Source organism: Cajanus cajan, chromosome 11, assembly GCF_000230855.2.
Source record: "Cajanus cajan strain Asha chromosome 11, NIPB_CcT2T_4, whole genome shotgun sequence".
Classification (NCBI taxonomy): domain Eukaryota; kingdom Viridiplantae; phylum Streptophyta; class Magnoliopsida; order Fabales; family Fabaceae; genus Cajanus; species Cajanus cajan.
The window spans coordinates 3,303,600-3,321,365 of NC_138527.1; the positions used below are offsets into that span (position 1 = coordinate 3,303,600).

The 17,766-nt window shown below is 31.2% G+C and overlaps 1 protein-coding gene across 1 annotated transcript; it reads left to right on the forward strand.

The window, feature by feature from the left end:
• Window positions 1–10,677: 10,677 nt before the first annotated feature.
• On the forward strand, window positions 10,678–16,658 carry LOC109800261 (pyrophosphate--fructose 6-phosphate 1-phosphotransferase subunit alpha). Its single transcript, XM_020361034.3, has 19 exons — window positions 10,678–10,991; window positions 11,103–11,275; window positions 11,362–11,474; window positions 11,684–11,758; window positions 11,851–11,964; window positions 12,053–12,120; window positions 12,313–12,396; window positions 12,786–12,839; window positions 12,968–13,048; window positions 13,134–13,227; window positions 13,406–13,479; window positions 13,729–13,839; window positions 13,935–13,979; window positions 14,078–14,134; window positions 14,590–14,694; window positions 14,793–14,909; window positions 15,050–15,153; window positions 15,369–15,534; window positions 16,248–16,658. Exons 1-19 carry the CDS (start codon window positions 10,902–10,904, stop codon window positions 16,374–16,376), a joined length of 1,854 nt encoding a protein of 617 aa, XP_020216623.1. The 5' UTR covers window positions 10,678–10,901; the 3' UTR covers window positions 16,377–16,658.
• Window positions 16,659–17,766: the final 1,108 nt, after the last annotated feature.

Genomic DNA, 17,766 nt, shown 5'->3' on the forward strand with positions numbered 1-17,766 from the left:
TTAGAAAAAACTAATGTAAAAAAAAATACTATGTACCTCGGTGTATTTAAAAAAAATAATTAAAATTGAACAATAATTGATATTAATGGTAGTTTGAGTGATTTTTTTACTAGTTTTCTTTTCTGACACTAGTAGTTTTTCTTAGTGAATTTTTGAGTAGTTATAAAAGAGTAAAATAAGATATAATATAAAAGTTATAAAGATAAAGTTGTAAAAAAAAGATTATATACACTAAAAGGAAATATTTCTTTTATTATTACCACGAGTATCGATTAAGATTGAATAATAGTTGATGGTTAATAATTAGAGAGTTTAAGTGATTTCTGTGTAATTATAAAAGAGTAAAATAAAATACTATATAAAATTATTAAAATAAAATTATAAAATAAAAATTGTGTACAGTGGATATAGATAAAATAACTCTATAATGTTATCATTTATATAAAAATCATTAATATTTAATACAATTTGTATCAGCAGGAGTTGAGTATAATAGTCTAATAAAAGGGGGGTGAGCCTTCAACAATGTAATGCAATTTCGTTGAGATAAAATTACTTTTAGAAATTAAAAAAAATATATTAACTAAAATTTACATTGAGATGAAACTAAATTACAACCATATAATTAACCAAGTGGATAACAAATATATCTAACAAAACAAAAATTTCTTTTAAAAAATATAAGAAATATATGGATACCCTAGGATAAAACAAAACAATAATAATATATTTTACTAAAGTATTCTAGATTTTTTAATTAAGATTTAGATATTCATTTAAAATATATAAAGATCTATCAACCTTTCGAGTAAAGGATAATTGCAATAATAGTTAAAATATTTGTTTAATCATGATAATTTCACTAACTTTATATTTTACTTTATATAATTTAAAATAAATATTTTTAGTTTTTATACCAACATTTTTTAATTCTAATCTTTTAGTTCTTGTTATTTATTTTTTGTAATGTCATTTTTATGTAAGTAATGTGAGCTTATTAAATCTATGTGACAGTAATATATTTAGCTTCATGTGTCATTTAATGGTTTTGGAGGATAAAAAATGAAAAGTTTAGATAATTTTGTAAGTAGACAATATTTATTATGATTGAATGTGATCAAGATGAGTAATTAAATTGTTGATGATTGCTTAGTAAACTATTAAGTGACACATCATCACTAAAAAAAATACATTATTGTCGCGTGAATTTAATAAGTTAACATCACTCACATAAAAACAATACTTTAAGTAAATTAATGATATAAACTAAAAAAATATAGAAAGTGTAAGTATAAGAATTAAAAAAAGTATATTTAATTTAAACTATAGAAACTAAAAAGTAAAATAAATAAAACTATAAGAATTGAAAGGATATTTTAACCTAAAATTATTAGAATCGTTAGTCAAAAATTTTAACTTTACAATCGATGATAGGATTTAATCATATTTAACACTAATATTTTAACATGTGCGATGTAGATGTTAGATATTTATTACATATAAGTAAAATTTATAATAAATTATATATAGATAAATATTATATTTAAATATATAAATTATATTTAAAATTTATAAAGTTAATTATTTTTAAAAATATAAATTATCTTTTAAGTTTATAATAAATAATTTATATTATAATATAACATTATTTTTATTTATTGATAATTTATTTTAAAAATATTAAAATTTAATTCATAAATAATTATTATAAATAAAAATTAAATCAAGTTTATAAATATATAGAAGTTGACTGAAGAAAATGAATTGCTAATATTAATGATACTTATTATGCTTTTTTAATAACTTTATTTAAGTTAATAAAATAATTTTTAAAATCATATTTATTTACAAATTTAACAAAAGAAAATCATTTAATGAAGAACTAAATTACTTGTATTAATCCTATTTGGTACACATCTTTTTGGGCGGAATTTATTACACAATTTCGATAATCGTAATTAAGTTAGCAATATATTTTTAAAATTGCATTCATGCATTAAATCTAATCTTGGGGCCAGCTATCCCACCCTTTGAGGTGCCTCCAATGTAGTGAGGAGATTAATCACTGTTATCGGCGATGGATACTCCAGGGACGAACCTAAAAATAAAAAAAAACCTAATCAAATTTAATGGATATTAATATTATTGAATAATTAAATTTCTCAAAATAATGATAATTATTCTACAACTAAAATGTTAGCATGTGTAATGTACATATATATTTATTAAATGTAATATAATTAAAATTTATAATAAACTATGTATAAAATATGATATTTAAATATATAAATTATATTTAAAACAAGTATATATAAGTATTTTTAAACATATAAATTATTTATGATAAATAATTTATATCATAAAAAAATTATTTATTGATAATTTATTTTAAAGTATTAGTATTTAAATCATAAATAATTATAATAAATAAAAATAAAAAATATATTAAAAAAAATTAAAAAATTCCTACAAACTCTCTCATTGGGAAAAAAAAAGCCTCCTAAAAACACTTTCATGCAAGATAAAGATTCATGTTTAATATATAGGGAGTGATAAAAATTTATAATAAATTATATATAAAAACAAATACCAAGATGCATAAATAGATATTTTCAAACATTTAAATTATATTTAAACTTTATGATAAATAATATATATTGTAACACAAGATTATTTTTATTTATTGATAATTTATTTTAAAATTTAATTTATAAATAATTATGATAAATAAAAATTGAATTAGATAAAAAAGTTAAAGGAATCCTGAAAAACTTTTGTTAAAGAAAAGTCGCTAATAATACTCTCGATCAAGATAGTTGTTCGTATTTAATATATAAAAATTGATTTTAATAATTATATATATATATATATAGAGAGAGAGAGAGAGAGAGAAAGAGAGAGAGAAAGAGAGAAAGAGAGAGAGAGAGAGAGAGAGAGAGAGAGAGAAAGTATCCAATGAGAGCATATCTTATTATGATAGATGATAGGAGTGTATCATAGTCTTTAGATTATAAATAAAAATAACTAATGGTTAACATTAAAACTCAATTATAAATATTGTTATATAAAACTATTACCAAGGTTGTCAAACTCGAGAGTCTACACAAACTCGTGGAGCTCTCATAGACTCAACTTGTAGACTCATAAGAGTCTACCTAATATTAAAAGATATTAAAAAACATGAACACACACAATACGATATCACTAATTCAACATTCTAAGTCTGAAATAAGTCAAATAACAACAATAAAATATCATAATACAAATCTTAACAATACATGTTAGGAGTAAGAAGTAACACTAACAGCTCTAACAGACCAAAAAATAAAAAATGTTAGGAGTAAGAGTAAGTAGCTCTAACAGACCAAAAAATAAAAAATGTTAGGAGTAAGAGTAAGTAACACTAACAGTCTAACAGACCAAAAAATCAAAATGTTAGGAGTAATAAGTAAAACCAATAGCTCGTCGGAAAAGTGCAGGGACGGCGCTGGAAGCTGCAACGACGGTGCCGGGCGAATTGAACGAATTCGGACGAAGTCGACAGAGGGAGAGAGATCGAAGAACAGAGAGGAGGTAAAGTGTTCTTTTCGTATGCAGCGGAGGGATAGAGATTGAAGAACAAAGAGGTATGCGCGAAGGAGAGAGATTGAAGAACAAAGAGTAGGCAGTGTTCTTTTCGTATGCACGGAGGGAGAAAGATCAAAGAAAAGAGAGGTACTTAGGAACCCTAGCTAAAACGACGTTGTTTTGGGGCATTTAGGGGGCAAAAAATTGACTCACTAACTCGCCCTCAAACTCGCGATTCTGAGCGAGTCTACCCGAGTCCACCAAAAAATGATTATGCTCGCGAGTTAACCAGTTTTGCTAACCTAGACTCGTACGAGTTTACGAGTTAACTCACGAGTTTGACAACCATGATTATTACTATTATCTCTTGCACAACTATCAATATTATCATCACTCATCTTTGTCGTCCCGATTTGGACGAGGAAAACCCGTGTTTATTGGGTTCGGATTTTTCCCGATTGATAAAATCGGGGGTGGGGGCAGGGACGAGGATGTTAATACCCGCCCCGCCCCCGCTCCCGCCCCTCTTAATAATATAATTAAAAAATTATTTTTATATATATATAAACCAAAATTAGAAATATTTTATATGTAAAAATTAGTATTATTTTACTTTTCTTTTATTTTTTTTTATAAATTTGTTCATATTTATTTAAAAGAAAAAAGAAAGAAAATAAAAAAAAGGGAGGAGCGAGGGCGGGGAACCTAAACCCCACCGGGAACGGGGATGGTTACCCATATTTTACCCCTAGCGAGTATCGGGGGCGGGAGCGGGAAATGTAAAACCTGCCCTTGCCCCGCCCTGTTGTCATGCCTAGTCGTCACCACCATTATTGTCACTATTGTCGTTGTCGCCATCGTCACCACTATTATTGTTAGTGACAACAATGATGGTGATGACAACGACAACAACTATGACAATGACGATAAAAGTGGTCGTAACTATGTCACCACTATTATCATCATCATTATTACCACAATCGTTCACCATTGATATCGTCGGTGATGAGTGATGATAATATTGATAGTTATTATTGTTGAACATATTCGATGAAGTAGAGTTTGAATATGTTCCTCAAATTAAAAATTAAGAGGTTAATGACTTGTCCCAAATTACATTTGAATATAAGTTAACAAAACAAAAATTCAAGTCATTAATAGAAACTTGAAATAAATTTTCAGATGTTTTGAAAGCCTCTATATTAATGCTTATACATTAAAAGATTGACAAAAATCATTAATTGATTATTTGCAAAATCCTAATATAAAGGTTGAATTAAAGATTAAGTACATGACAACTAATTATGCAAGATTAGGAGATGAGTTGTATAAAAAAGAGTTTGATGGAGTGTTATTCAAATGTTTAGGAGAAAATGAAACATATGTCGCTTTAGTAGAGAGGTACATGAAGGAACTTGTAATGCACATCAAGCAGGTAAAAAAATAAAATGGATTCTATCTCAGAAAGGGTATTGTTGGTCAAGTATTTTAAAGGATTGCATCAAATATGCAAAAACTTGTGAAGATTGCCAAAAACATGGTCCAATTCAACAAGTTTAGGCTTTTAATCTTCATTCAATAATTAAATCTTAGCGTTTTTAGGACAAGCTTAGATTTGGTTAGTCAAATAAATCGACGTTCGAAACATCACAAATATATTTTATTACCATAGATTGTTTTACTAAATGGGTAGAAGCAATTTCCTTAAAAGATGTTGATAAGAAAGATACTGGTCAATTTGTCAATGATAGGTCTAGATGAACACATTTGAGTCCCTTAAGTTGCTTGTTCTATTTATTTTCAACTTTATTAATATTTACTTGATTTTTACACAATGTTTAAAATGATAATAGGAAGATTTTGAAATTAGACTTTCTCAAGCCAGGTCTGAAGTTGGATCCATTGTTGGTACCTCAAATTGCACCACTATAAACCCTATTGAAGAGGAGACACTTAGGAGTCAGTGTTAGGATGTAACTATTGGTGAGAAATATAAGGGGTGTCGTTATGGTATAGGAGATCTTGCTCAGAGTTATGAGGGGGCATCTTCTAATCAATCTGAAAATTCACAAGAGATTACTCATTTGAAACAACGAGTATTAGCTAATGAGAAGGAAATGTGTCAAATGCACTCTCAGTATCAAACTCGATTTCAGACCTTGCATTCTCAATATCAAGCTCAGACCTTTGTTAATGTTGTAATTCCTTTTTTACCACCTACCATGGAAAATGTATTTCAGCAATAACAATTGAACACTCAACAACAACAACCAAATAGTTACCCATAGGAGCAACATCAGGATGATGGCAACCAACAACCAACACATGATGAGCCAAGTCACCAAAAACAACATTCTCCAAGATATTCTGATTAATAGATTTTTAGACAGCTCATTTTATAATATATTTATTGCTTAATTTTAAAAATCGTATTGTTGTTAATTACAATTTATTGTTTTATTTAAAAAACCAGACTTTACTTGTTAGGTTTTGGTTTATTAAAACCAAACTATTCAAATGAAATATTATGAGTGGTTAAACTTGTCACAATTTATAAATGATTAGATTTATCTTCTTATATTGATAACAAGTTTATTAAAAATTTAATAATTTTTTTTTAAAAAGACTTTTTCAAACAATATGGACATTACCTATAGATATATCCGTGGGAAATTGCAGACAAATATATCCATAAGTAATTATAGAAGGATATATCTGTGAGTAATTACAAACGGATATATATATACATATATATATATATATGTATATATATATATATATATGGATAATTACAAAAGAATTATCCGTGGCAGATGGATATATCCATCAAAAAATAAAACTATACGTACCCAAAGTTCCCAAGTACCCACAGATATATTCGTGAGAAAGTTCGTGGAAAATTACCCACAATTTTATCTATTAATAAGGCCATGAGAGTATATATAGATTTTTTCATTGATAATTACATCAAAATATTACCCACGATCTAATATTCGTTGATAAACATTTCATACAAGTGTTTTATCGATGAAATTTTATCTATCGGTAATCCGTGGAAAACTTGATGTTACCAACGGATTTACTGGATTACAAATGGATTTTGCCCCTCTATAATATCAATTTTTTTGTAATGTACTAATCTTATAGAAGAAAATATTGTATCTCGATTTGGCATTCTTAAAACAACTTCTACTGGCATTCTTGAAACAATTTCTACTAATCAAAGTATTATTTTTATTGGTCAAAAAATGGTTTAGTACGTTAAATATCAAGGTTTAAATTTAGTGACTTTTATACTGCTCAAGCAAATAGATAAATATAAGCTATCCCACCCTTTGAGGTGCCTCCAACGTAGCGAGGAAATTAGTCACTGCTGTCGGCGGTGGATACTCCAGGGACGAACCAAAAAAAAATATAAGCTACAAATAAAATATTGATTTCAAAACACATTGATTCAATACCCCAAAATCGACATGAAACTTTGTTTCAAGTTTTATGGGCATATAAAAACTCTCCAAAAGGAGCTACTAAGACAACATTGTACAAATTGGTTTTTGGTCATGAATGAGTATTGCCAGCTGAAATTAGTTTACAATCCATTCGGTTACAAAGACAATATAAGTTACCAGTCAAATTATTGGGATTTAATGTACGATGACTTAGTTGAATTGGATGAAGAGAGATTAACAACATTAAAAAATATAATGTAACAAAAAGAAATATTTTCTTGAATATATAATATAAAGGTTAAGTTATAGAATTTTCTGGTTGGTGACTTAGTTTGGAAAGTTATTCTACCCATGGACAAAAAAATGAGTGTTAGGAAAAATGGTCGTATAATTGGGATGATCCATATGTTATTGTAAAAGTATATTCAAATTAATAATTCTTATTTGATCAAAGAAGTAAATTCAAATAATAATAATACAAGTAAAGTATAAATGAAAAATATTTAAAATAATGTTGCTTAGCAAAGATGCAACTTCAAATTCCATTAATATAAATAACGAGTGTGGCATTGATGCAAAGAAATTTTTTGCATCATTTAAAATATTTTTCCTTTAAGTTTTGATGAGAGTTTATTTCCTATTTGAAAGCTAGTAGTTGAGAAGCATGAGCCTCTTCAAGTTTTTTTTTTCTTACTTTTGAGTTGTTCGATTAGTTCTCTAAATAGTGTTTTCATCCACCATAATTAGCTTGATTTTCTCAACAAATATAAGAATTTGACTTGATGAAGTAGAGGCATGAATTTGATTAAAGGAAGATATGGTAGCTTTTGGGTTGGAGAAATTTTTCCATAGGAGTGAAAAGAAATGAGCATAGAAAGAATGCTTAGAAGGTTTCTAAAGTAGCTAGAAGTGTGATTTTGAGAATAAATGACGATCTCTATTTATAAACGAAAGATCACGGCCGGGCTTTGTGAGCTTGGGCACATTCGGATTCGGAGACGATGGAGAAGGTGGCGGGGGTGGTGGAGGGCTCCACGGGTCCTTTGAGGGCCTCTTCTTGCCAAGGCGGTGGCGTCGGAGTTGATACGACACATGGCGGTGGAGGTCCGCGATGGCGTCGAAGTTGCTAGTGTTGGTGTGATGGAGACAAAGACGGAGGCGGTGTTGGTTTCTTTTGTTTGCAAAACCATTGTACACTTTCCGGCAAAGATCCGGACGAACCAATCAAAACTCTCCATTTCAAATTTCATAGTGTTAAGCACATTCCTTGCTGAAGCTTCGAAGCTAAAAAATTGGAACTTCTCTTGCCACGTAGGATCACTCCAACGACAAATGCTTATAAGCATTGTTGCTTATTTTTAAGATATAGCATAAGCACCCCCGCTGGAGGTGCTCTTAGTACATCTACAATGGGAGTTGCTTATAAGAAACTCCCAACCACTTTAGATGGGTCCCATTGTGCCACGTCATTCATAAGCAATTCAAACTACATTTTTACAATTTTTGCTCTAATGAAAATTGCTTATAAGCACCCTACTTTTTTACAACTCATATTACACTTTTTGACACTGCCCCAGACGTTCGCCCGCGCGCCTAAGAATATGTAAGTCTGGTAGAAGGATCGCGCGATTGACAAGATCGACCTGGCCTAGAGATTTGCGCGCGCCGCAGACGATATCCACGCAGCCACCGTCGTGTGCGTGGGCAGCTTCGAGATCCACGCTTGCTTAGAGGACCACGCGCGACTGAGAAGATCGACCACAGCCAGAGGTGCGCGCGCGACTAACGACATGGCCACCGAAGGGAGTCAATCGAGAGGGAGAACTAGGTGGAAGTTTTATCTGTTTTTTTGGTTTGCAAAATTTCTGTCCACGTTCCACCTTAGATCAACATCAACCAATCAAACCTCTCCATTTCAAATTTCATAGTGCTAAGCATTGTTCCTTCTCCAAGCAACCAAGTTGAAAAAATAAGAACGTAGAATCCTTCCAATGAAATTTTCTTGTAAGCACTGTTGCTTATTTTTAAGATACACAATAAGCACCCCCAAGTACTCTTAGTCATTTGTCAGGGTTAAAAACATTTCACAAACTTTTAATTACGAAATTGTTGATTTCTGATAAAAGCTTCTGAATTCGATAATTCTGTATATGTATTCTACACCACTTTTATATCAATAAAGTAGTATTTTTATATATTTATTTTCCCTTTTCTTTAGTAGTTCTTTGAATGTTTTATTTAATGAATGTTTCATACTTGATTCATACCATTATAAAATCTGACATAACTATTGAAGCAACTATATACGAAAATGTGTAAGAAGTGGTGATGAAATGGTTGATGTTGAATTCATTGCATAAACAAAGCATATTTAAGTTTTTTCTTTGAGAGGAAAGCATATTTAAGTTAAAATCTTCTGTAGTTGCTAATTCGAATAAAAAATAAAAAGAGTTGTTATGATATCTTCCTAAATTAAAGGTGTAATTAGTTTTTAAAATCAATAAAAATGATTTAAAATTTGTTTTTTTCATTTTCACTTTTATTTCTTCTACATTAAGTAGTGATGTGTTATTAACAAACAAATTATTTAAGTAATTAACTTATGCTTTTTTTTTTCTTACTAAATATTAATCTAAATATTTTAAATCATTTAGTAAAAATTAAAATAACTTAAAAAAATAATGTTTTATTTTTTGAAGTAGAGAAAAATTTTGTAAATTTTTTATTTAATTTGTCTCTCAAAATTTACATACAAATATAAAAAATCCCAATTTATCATAACTCATAATATATAAAAATATCTTTAATAAATTCAAATGTTTCATGTAATATATATATATATATATTTAGAATTTTAAAAAAGTAATAAATATAATTAAATTATTCTAAAACATCAAATGTTAGCATATTTTTTTCTTAAAAAAATAAAAATAACTTCAAAACTATTTAAAATTTCAAGGGTACCATAGAATTTCCCTAAAAGAAAAAATTCGCTAAACAAATTTCACTTAACAGTTGATAATGTAATTTTTTTACTATACAAAAATCAATCTCTTAAAAAAAAAATCTATCTTACGTTAATATCAACAAGAATCTTATTTATAATTTCAATTTGAAAATAAAAACTTATCATCAAGCATTGTATTTATCGGTCTGGCATGTGACACCGGGGCTCAACAAATTTGGAGGTCAAATATAATTCAACACCAAATTTTGGGCACACCCATTATTATTCCTTAGGTGAGGAATCTCAATCCAAGCATAATAACCTTTTAGACCCAAAATGCCTATGATCCGCTCAAAACTCATCACACTTTATAGTTTTTATTTATTTTTGGTACATCCACTTTATAGTGATCAAAGCTAAAAAAGTAAATTTGATTTCTTTAATTCTCCCTACTTTTTCTTATACCTCGGAAAATGACAAAAGCATAAGCCATGGAGAAGTAAAGATAAGAATAAAAATCTCGAAATATAGAGTAGTGGCGTTCGTCAACGAAGGCATGGTAAATGATACTCATAGGTTGTGAAAAAAATAAGAAAAAAAAATAAACATTAAGTGAAGAATATTCGAATAACTATAGGGTAAAGAGACCCGAATCCTGTGGGCTTGGTAGGTCAGTTATTGTTGGATAGATGAGTCATTTGTTTTGAAGAAGCAAAGAAAAAAAATTTTTGGTGGTAGGTGCGACATAAAAAAGGGTACCCTACCCTTCACCCAACATTCAACAACACCACAACACCAACAACAATAGTTACACTCCCACAGTAGCTCTCGAAACAGCATCGACAACACCAACAACAACGTTGTAGTGTGTTGTTGTTTCTTAGTGCACTTTTTATTATTATTTTTTTTATTGGTATTCTCTCAAAGAGGGTGAATCCATGGATTCTGATTATGGTATTCCCAGGGAACTCTCAGATCTTCAAAAACTTCGGTCTTTGTACCAGCCAGAGCTCCCTCCTTGTCTCCAGGTGCTCACTGTTGTCAGATCTTGTGTTTTTCAGTGGTTGTGGGAGCAATAAGGGTTGGCAAGTTTTGATTTTTTTGATCTGGGTAATGACCCTTTTGGGGTTTTGGTGCAGGGAACCACTGTGAGGGTTGAGTTTGGTGATGCAACCACCACTGCTGACCCCACTGATGCCCTCACCATCAGCAGGGCTTTTCCTAATACCTACGGACACCCTTTGGCTCACTTTCTCAGGGCCACTGCCAAAGTCCCTGATGCTCAGATCATCACTGAGTTCCCTCCTATTAGGTATGAATCTGTGTTTTTTATTGCATTGTTGTGAATTTGTTCATGTTTTGAATCTTGCAATACTGATTCTCATGTTGTTGTTGTAGGGTGGGAGTTGTCTTTTGTGGGAGACAATCTCCTGGAGGGCACAACGTTATCTGGGGTCTCCATAATGCTCTTAAAATTCACAATTCCAATAGTGTCCTGCTTGGATTTCTTGGTAATTGAATTGAATTTGCATGATGGATCTTAGTTTTATTTTTTCTATGTTATAAAGAAAAAGTTGTATTTGAATATGCTTTTGATTGCTTTGAATATTCCCATTTACCATGCAATGCATTACGCACAAGTATTTACCTTCACCTTGAGAAGTATAGATGTTTGTTAGACAACTGAATAACTAGGTCATTTGCTTATTCCTATCTCCAGGTGGTTCAGAAGGTCTGTTTGCCCAGAAAACATTGGAGATAACTGACAGTATTCTTTCCACATACAAAAATCAAGGTTGGTTGTGGCTAGGGGTGTTGTTGATATTAGTCATTAGCCAGTCAATTGCGTTAGTAACTCCTTGTCATCATACCATGGTTCTATTTTAGGTGGTTATGATTTGCTTGGGCGGACAAAAGATCAAATTAGGACCACAGAGCAAGTTAATGCTGCCCTTGCTGCATGCAACAATTTGAAACTTGATGGCCTTGTCATCATTGGAGGTATGCTTAAACTTCACGGACCTTTATGTACGATTATCTTTACATTGTCAGAAGAGGTTTCTAAATGTTGAAATACATTATCTTTCAGGGGTGACATCCAACACGGATGCTGCACAGCTTGCAGAAACATTTGCTGTAGCAAAATGCCCCACAAAGGTGTTTTTTACTAAGCTGATCTGGATTTTGTAATTTTTGTTCTCTAATGTAAAAGATGGGCAGTTGTTAAGGCTTTACTTTTGTTTTTTTTTATTTTTTATTTTTATTTTATATTCATGATTAGTTTGTTTAAAATTTATTTAGTTTGATTCCAGTTTACAATTTTTTGATTGTGGTAGTTGGATTCTGCAGGTGGTTGGTGTTCCTGTGACTCTGAATGGAGATCTTAAAAATCAGTTTGTGGAAACTAATGTTGGTTTCGACACAATTTGTAAGGTATTTGTCATGTGATGATTAAATTTTATAATTTAAATAATGTTCTTTGCATTAGAATGTAGTGAAGCTCAATATAGTTGCTCTTCTTTATGCTCTATACAGAGAATATGATGTTGTGAAGATGGTAAATTTGACATTGTATCACCTATTATAAATAATAAATACCAATATTGGCCAATTTATTTTCGATAGATAGGGCAGTGTGTATGTGTTTGTTAAAACTTAAAATGATTGCATATTCTTGATGAGTCGATGGAGAGTGCCTGCCTTTCTCCTGTCCAAAAAGAAATACAGTTTGGGATAATTGGGGCCTTGTCATCTTGCAAGATTGTGCTATAAAATAATGAGCAATTGAAGTACCAGTAAAATTTTGCCTTTTGTTTTTTCAGGTGAATTCTCAGCTCATCAGCAATGTCTGCACTGATGCTCTCTCTGCAGAGAAGGTAATGAGTCTAATGCATCTTGCTTTTCTCTGATATCCTTGTGGGTATATATATATATATATATATGTAAGCATTTTTTTATATTAATTTTCTTTTCAAGTACCTTTCTGAATGAGTTTCTTTTCCAGTATTATTATTTCATTCGTCTTATGGGACGGAAGGCGTCACATGTTGCTCTGGAATGCACTCTCCAGTCCCATCCAAACATGGTGGGTATTATTTTCTTTGCATCATTTATAGCTTAATATCTTGAAGTTCCATGCTGACAAACTGTTCTTTGCATGCTTTTTACAGGTAGTTCTTGGTGAAGAGGTTGCTGCATCAAAGCTTACCCTTTTTGAAATTACAAAACAGATTACTGATGCAGTTCAAGCTAGAGCAGAGCAAGGTTTGAACTATCTGAATTGCCTATCTCTGGCCTTCATATATATATATGTGTGTGTGTGTGTGTGTGTGTGCATGTCTCTCTCTCTCTCTCTCTCTATATATATATATATATATATATATATATATTTATATTTATATATATCTTGAGATCTTGTATAACATTCCTTTGTTTTGATCAGACAAATACCATGGAGTAATCCTCCTTCCAGAAGGTCTGATTGAGAGTATTCCTGAAGTATATGCACTCTTAAAGGTAAAACCCCACTTCCTCAATAGTCAACCCCTACTTGAGCACTAAGCATAATGAAATTTGTCAATCAAGTATACATGCATCTACGTGTCTTCAAGTCATTGTAGAGTTGTATCTGTCTTCAAGTCATTGTAGAGTGTTTAAGCTTCAGAAAAGAACAATTTCCTTTTTGTCAATGATGTTAGATTTCTCTCTCCTATAATAGAGGATACAACATTAATATGTCCCTTCCAATACCCTTTTGTACCTCAGGAAATTCATGGTTTACTCAGACAAGGTGTTGCTGTTGACAATATATCATCTCAGCTTTCACCATGGGCATCTGCTCTATTTGAATTTCTGCCACCATTTATTAGGAGACAGGTAAACTCATTTATCATGTTGAACACTGGCTGGCCTTGTGTCAATTTAGTGTGTCAAAGAAAATCTGACCATGATCATGATCTTTAATGCTTCAGCTTCTCCTTTACCCTGAATCAGATGACTCAGCACAGCTATCACAGGTAATAATCATGATATACTTTGCTGTCATATGAATTGCCAGAGAATTTCAGTTCCTTTATTCATGTCTTTGTTCTTCCCTCTTTATAATGACTTGCAGATTGAAACTGAGAAACTACTAGCTTACCTTGTTGAAGTAGAGATAAACAAGCGTCTGGTATATATACTGGATCTCTATTCTCCTGTCTCCTATTATCTTTCTGCTTCTACTGATTATTATCATGAGTTTATTTGTTTCCCTTTGCACCTTAGTATGATTTAGATAGGTAATGCTTGTTATTTGTGTGTTCCTCCGCAAGCTACCACTGATTTTTTTATTTTTTTATTTTAATTCTTTTTCTGTTCCTTGTGATTTGTGAAAACAAAATATTTTCTACGTCAATGAGCCCTTTTTGCAATATATTAATTTTGTTTTGAAATCATCATGATGGGCCAAGGATATGTCAGTTATGAATGATAACCTTGAATCCCCCTTTATAATCAGAATAAAGATTGATTTCTTTTTGGTGTTGATATGAAAAGCATAGTTGAGCTGGCTTTAATTGCTTTTGGTGACTTGAAAGTACATTATCCACTGATGCCTGATGTTCAATGCCATTTGCCATTTGACAGAAAGAAGGAACATACAAGGGGAAGAAGTTCAATGCCATTTGCCACTTCTTTGGTTATCAAGCTCGTGGTTCTCTGCCATCAAAATTTGACTGTGATTATGCATATGTAAGTTGATTCAGTTGCCTTTGATTATTAGCTCTTCTGGTCAGTATCAGCTGTAAGTGTTTATGTCTTCTGTTAATAACCCTTTAATATTATTGCAGGTCCTTGGACACATCTGCTACCATATACTAGCTGCTGGTCTAAATGGATATATGGCAACTGTAACTAACCTTAAGAATCCTGTTAATAAGTGGAAATGTGGGGCTGCTCCAATCTCAGTATGTCTTTGTTCTTTTCATTATTTTTATTGTATTACCTACTTAATTAATGGCTATTCATGGTGGTTTTGTATCATATGCCAATGCTTTGCATGGTACAGACTGTCTCATGTATTTTTCATGTCTGTGATGAACATTAGAGTATGATGACTGTGAAGCGCTGGTCACCAAATCCAGGAGCCACATCAATTGGAAAACCTGCTATTCATCCTGCTACCGTGGACTTGAGAGGCAAAGCATATGAGTAAGATTTTGTCATGTGTACTGCATGATGCATGTGTGCATATGCCTGTATATGGAAAAAAGAAAATTTAACCGGAGAATTTTATTTACTAATTACAACTCATCTTGTTCAGTTATGTTACATGCTTGATTTTATTATTCTCTATGCTTGCTTGGTTTCATTTCTTGGGAGCGAGTCTATTAAGGGCATTCTCTGATGCATGATGTTGGTTGCAGGCTGTTGAGACAAAATGCAGCAAGTTTTCTTATGGATGATATCTACAGAAATCCAGGTCCACTTCAGTTTGATGGTCCTGGTGCAGATGCCAAGGTTATTACTCTTTCTGTTGAAGATCAGGACTACATGGGCCGTATTAAGAAACTTCAGGAGTACCTTGAACAGGTCTTGGCAATTACTTTAACAGCACTAGATTTTAAGACAATTTTCTCATTCATTGTTGAGTTGAAAAAAATCAAGTTTAATTGAATGTGTATTGTGCTTGACCACTAATCTAATGACTGCTCATCCTCATTGTGTGCTAAATGAGTTGTTATTTACATTTTCTTATTGATCATTTCTTCCTTTTTCGGCTTGATGGTGTTGAGGCCTAGTTCTTGAGAACTAAGTTAGCTCTTGATCCACATGTTTTGTTGCATCTAAAGTTGGAAGGAGGCATAACATTGTTTAGTGTGTATTTGAGTGAATATTTGCAAAAGGACAAAACTTATGTACAGTATTGGTGGTGTTGGTCTTTAATTAGAGTTAGAGTTTCTCTTCGGTAACATGTGTAATAAACAATTCCATTTCAATTCTGATTGGTAAATAACACTAGCAGGATATAGGGTACTGTACATGTTTTGTCCTTTGCATAATTGATTCTGAACTGATATGATTTATGTTTCTATCCAATGCATAAGCTATCTACAATTGCTTCAACCCAATCAATTCTGGACCTAGAATTGATTCTTCAACGTGACCAAATATATGAACATTTATCTAAAATCACGTTCAATGTGATTTTGGATTATCCAACTTGAATCCGAACATACACTTAATCTGTTTCATATCTTCAATCAATATTTGGCTTATCATGGAATTTCTCCTTATTGTTTCAGGTTCGAACCATTGTAAAGCCAGGATGCCCTCAGGAAGTTTTGAAAGCTGCACTAAGCGTCATGGCATCAGTTACCGAAGTTCTAGCTGCAATGTCATCATCTTCTACCCATTCCCTCTCAGCCCTTTGAAGGGTAACGGTTGGAAGTTGTATTCTTTTCAAAATTTTCTGGCATAAGGTTTTAGTTTCTACATTTTATAGCCATGGAAGTAGTTGTTGATTGGAAATAAGAGTTAGATTTGACATGGTGCATGTCAACGTGAGATTACTGCAATCAAAGTTTTGGTTCTGTGTTCCCAACTGGGTACTTTTTTGTTTATTGTCCCTTTATTATTATTTTTTTTCAGACATGTTCCATGTGGCATTGTTTGATATTTTAGCTTGGTGCTTGAGATTATTATTTTTTTTCTTAGGACAACTCCTTTTATATTCCAAACTTGTGTTAGAATTTTTTTATAGCTATACCGAGGGTTACTTTATTTGGTATTCTAGAATGAAATTCCAACCCTTAAAAAATTCAGTAGCACGTGATATAACCTATATTTGCATGTGCATTCAAACATCATGGAAAATGGTTTGTACTATTCAATCACGTGATATACTTCTCAATCACAATAATAAAATTTGAATGGATATAAAATGTTGTTACAAAAAAGAAATTGGACTTTTGACAATTCTAATAAAGCAACCTTTATGACTTGTCCCATCATTTTTATTACTTGAAAGTATGGTTAATTTTATATTCCAATTCAATAACTGAAAGAATTCTTTTATGAGCTTTATAGTATATCCTACACGTTTAAATAATAGTGGTGACCTCTTTTTCACTGTTTGACAGCTTTTATCAGGTGGTGGTGAATGTAAAATGATTTCAATACTTTTTTTTTATAGAAAAAAATAGGCTTATTTGGTCCTTTATGATTTTTTTTTAAATTTAGTTTCACTTTAATTTTTGGTTTCAATTTGGTCCTTAATAATTTAAATTATTACAATTTGGGACTTCTGTTCAAATGATTTAAACGGAGTTAACTGTTGGTTACGTGAATGTCAGGTGGATGTCATGTAGATGCGTAGGTGGATGTCAAATTTCTGATTGCACTCTAGGTGTGTTAATTTTGTACCTGGAACGACCCGTTCTGGTTTTAGAATGGCTCGTTCTGCTGCACTCATTGTGTGTTAAATTTGCATTTGGAACGGTTTGTTCCAGTTGCAAAATTAATACATAACATGTGCAAGCAGAATGGACCGTTCTGGTTCCAGGTATATTCATGAAATTTGGCATCCATCTATGTATCTACGTGGCATCCACCTGGCCAATAGTTAACTTCGTTTAAATTATTTGGACGGAAGTCTCAACTTACAATAATTTAAATTATTAGGGACCAAATTGAAACAAAAAATTAAAGTGGGACTAAATTAAAATAAAAAATATGATAAGGGACTAAATAAGGATTTTAACCAAAAAAATAATTAATGATAGTTGTATTTGAAGATATTATGAATTAGATTAAGCATATAAA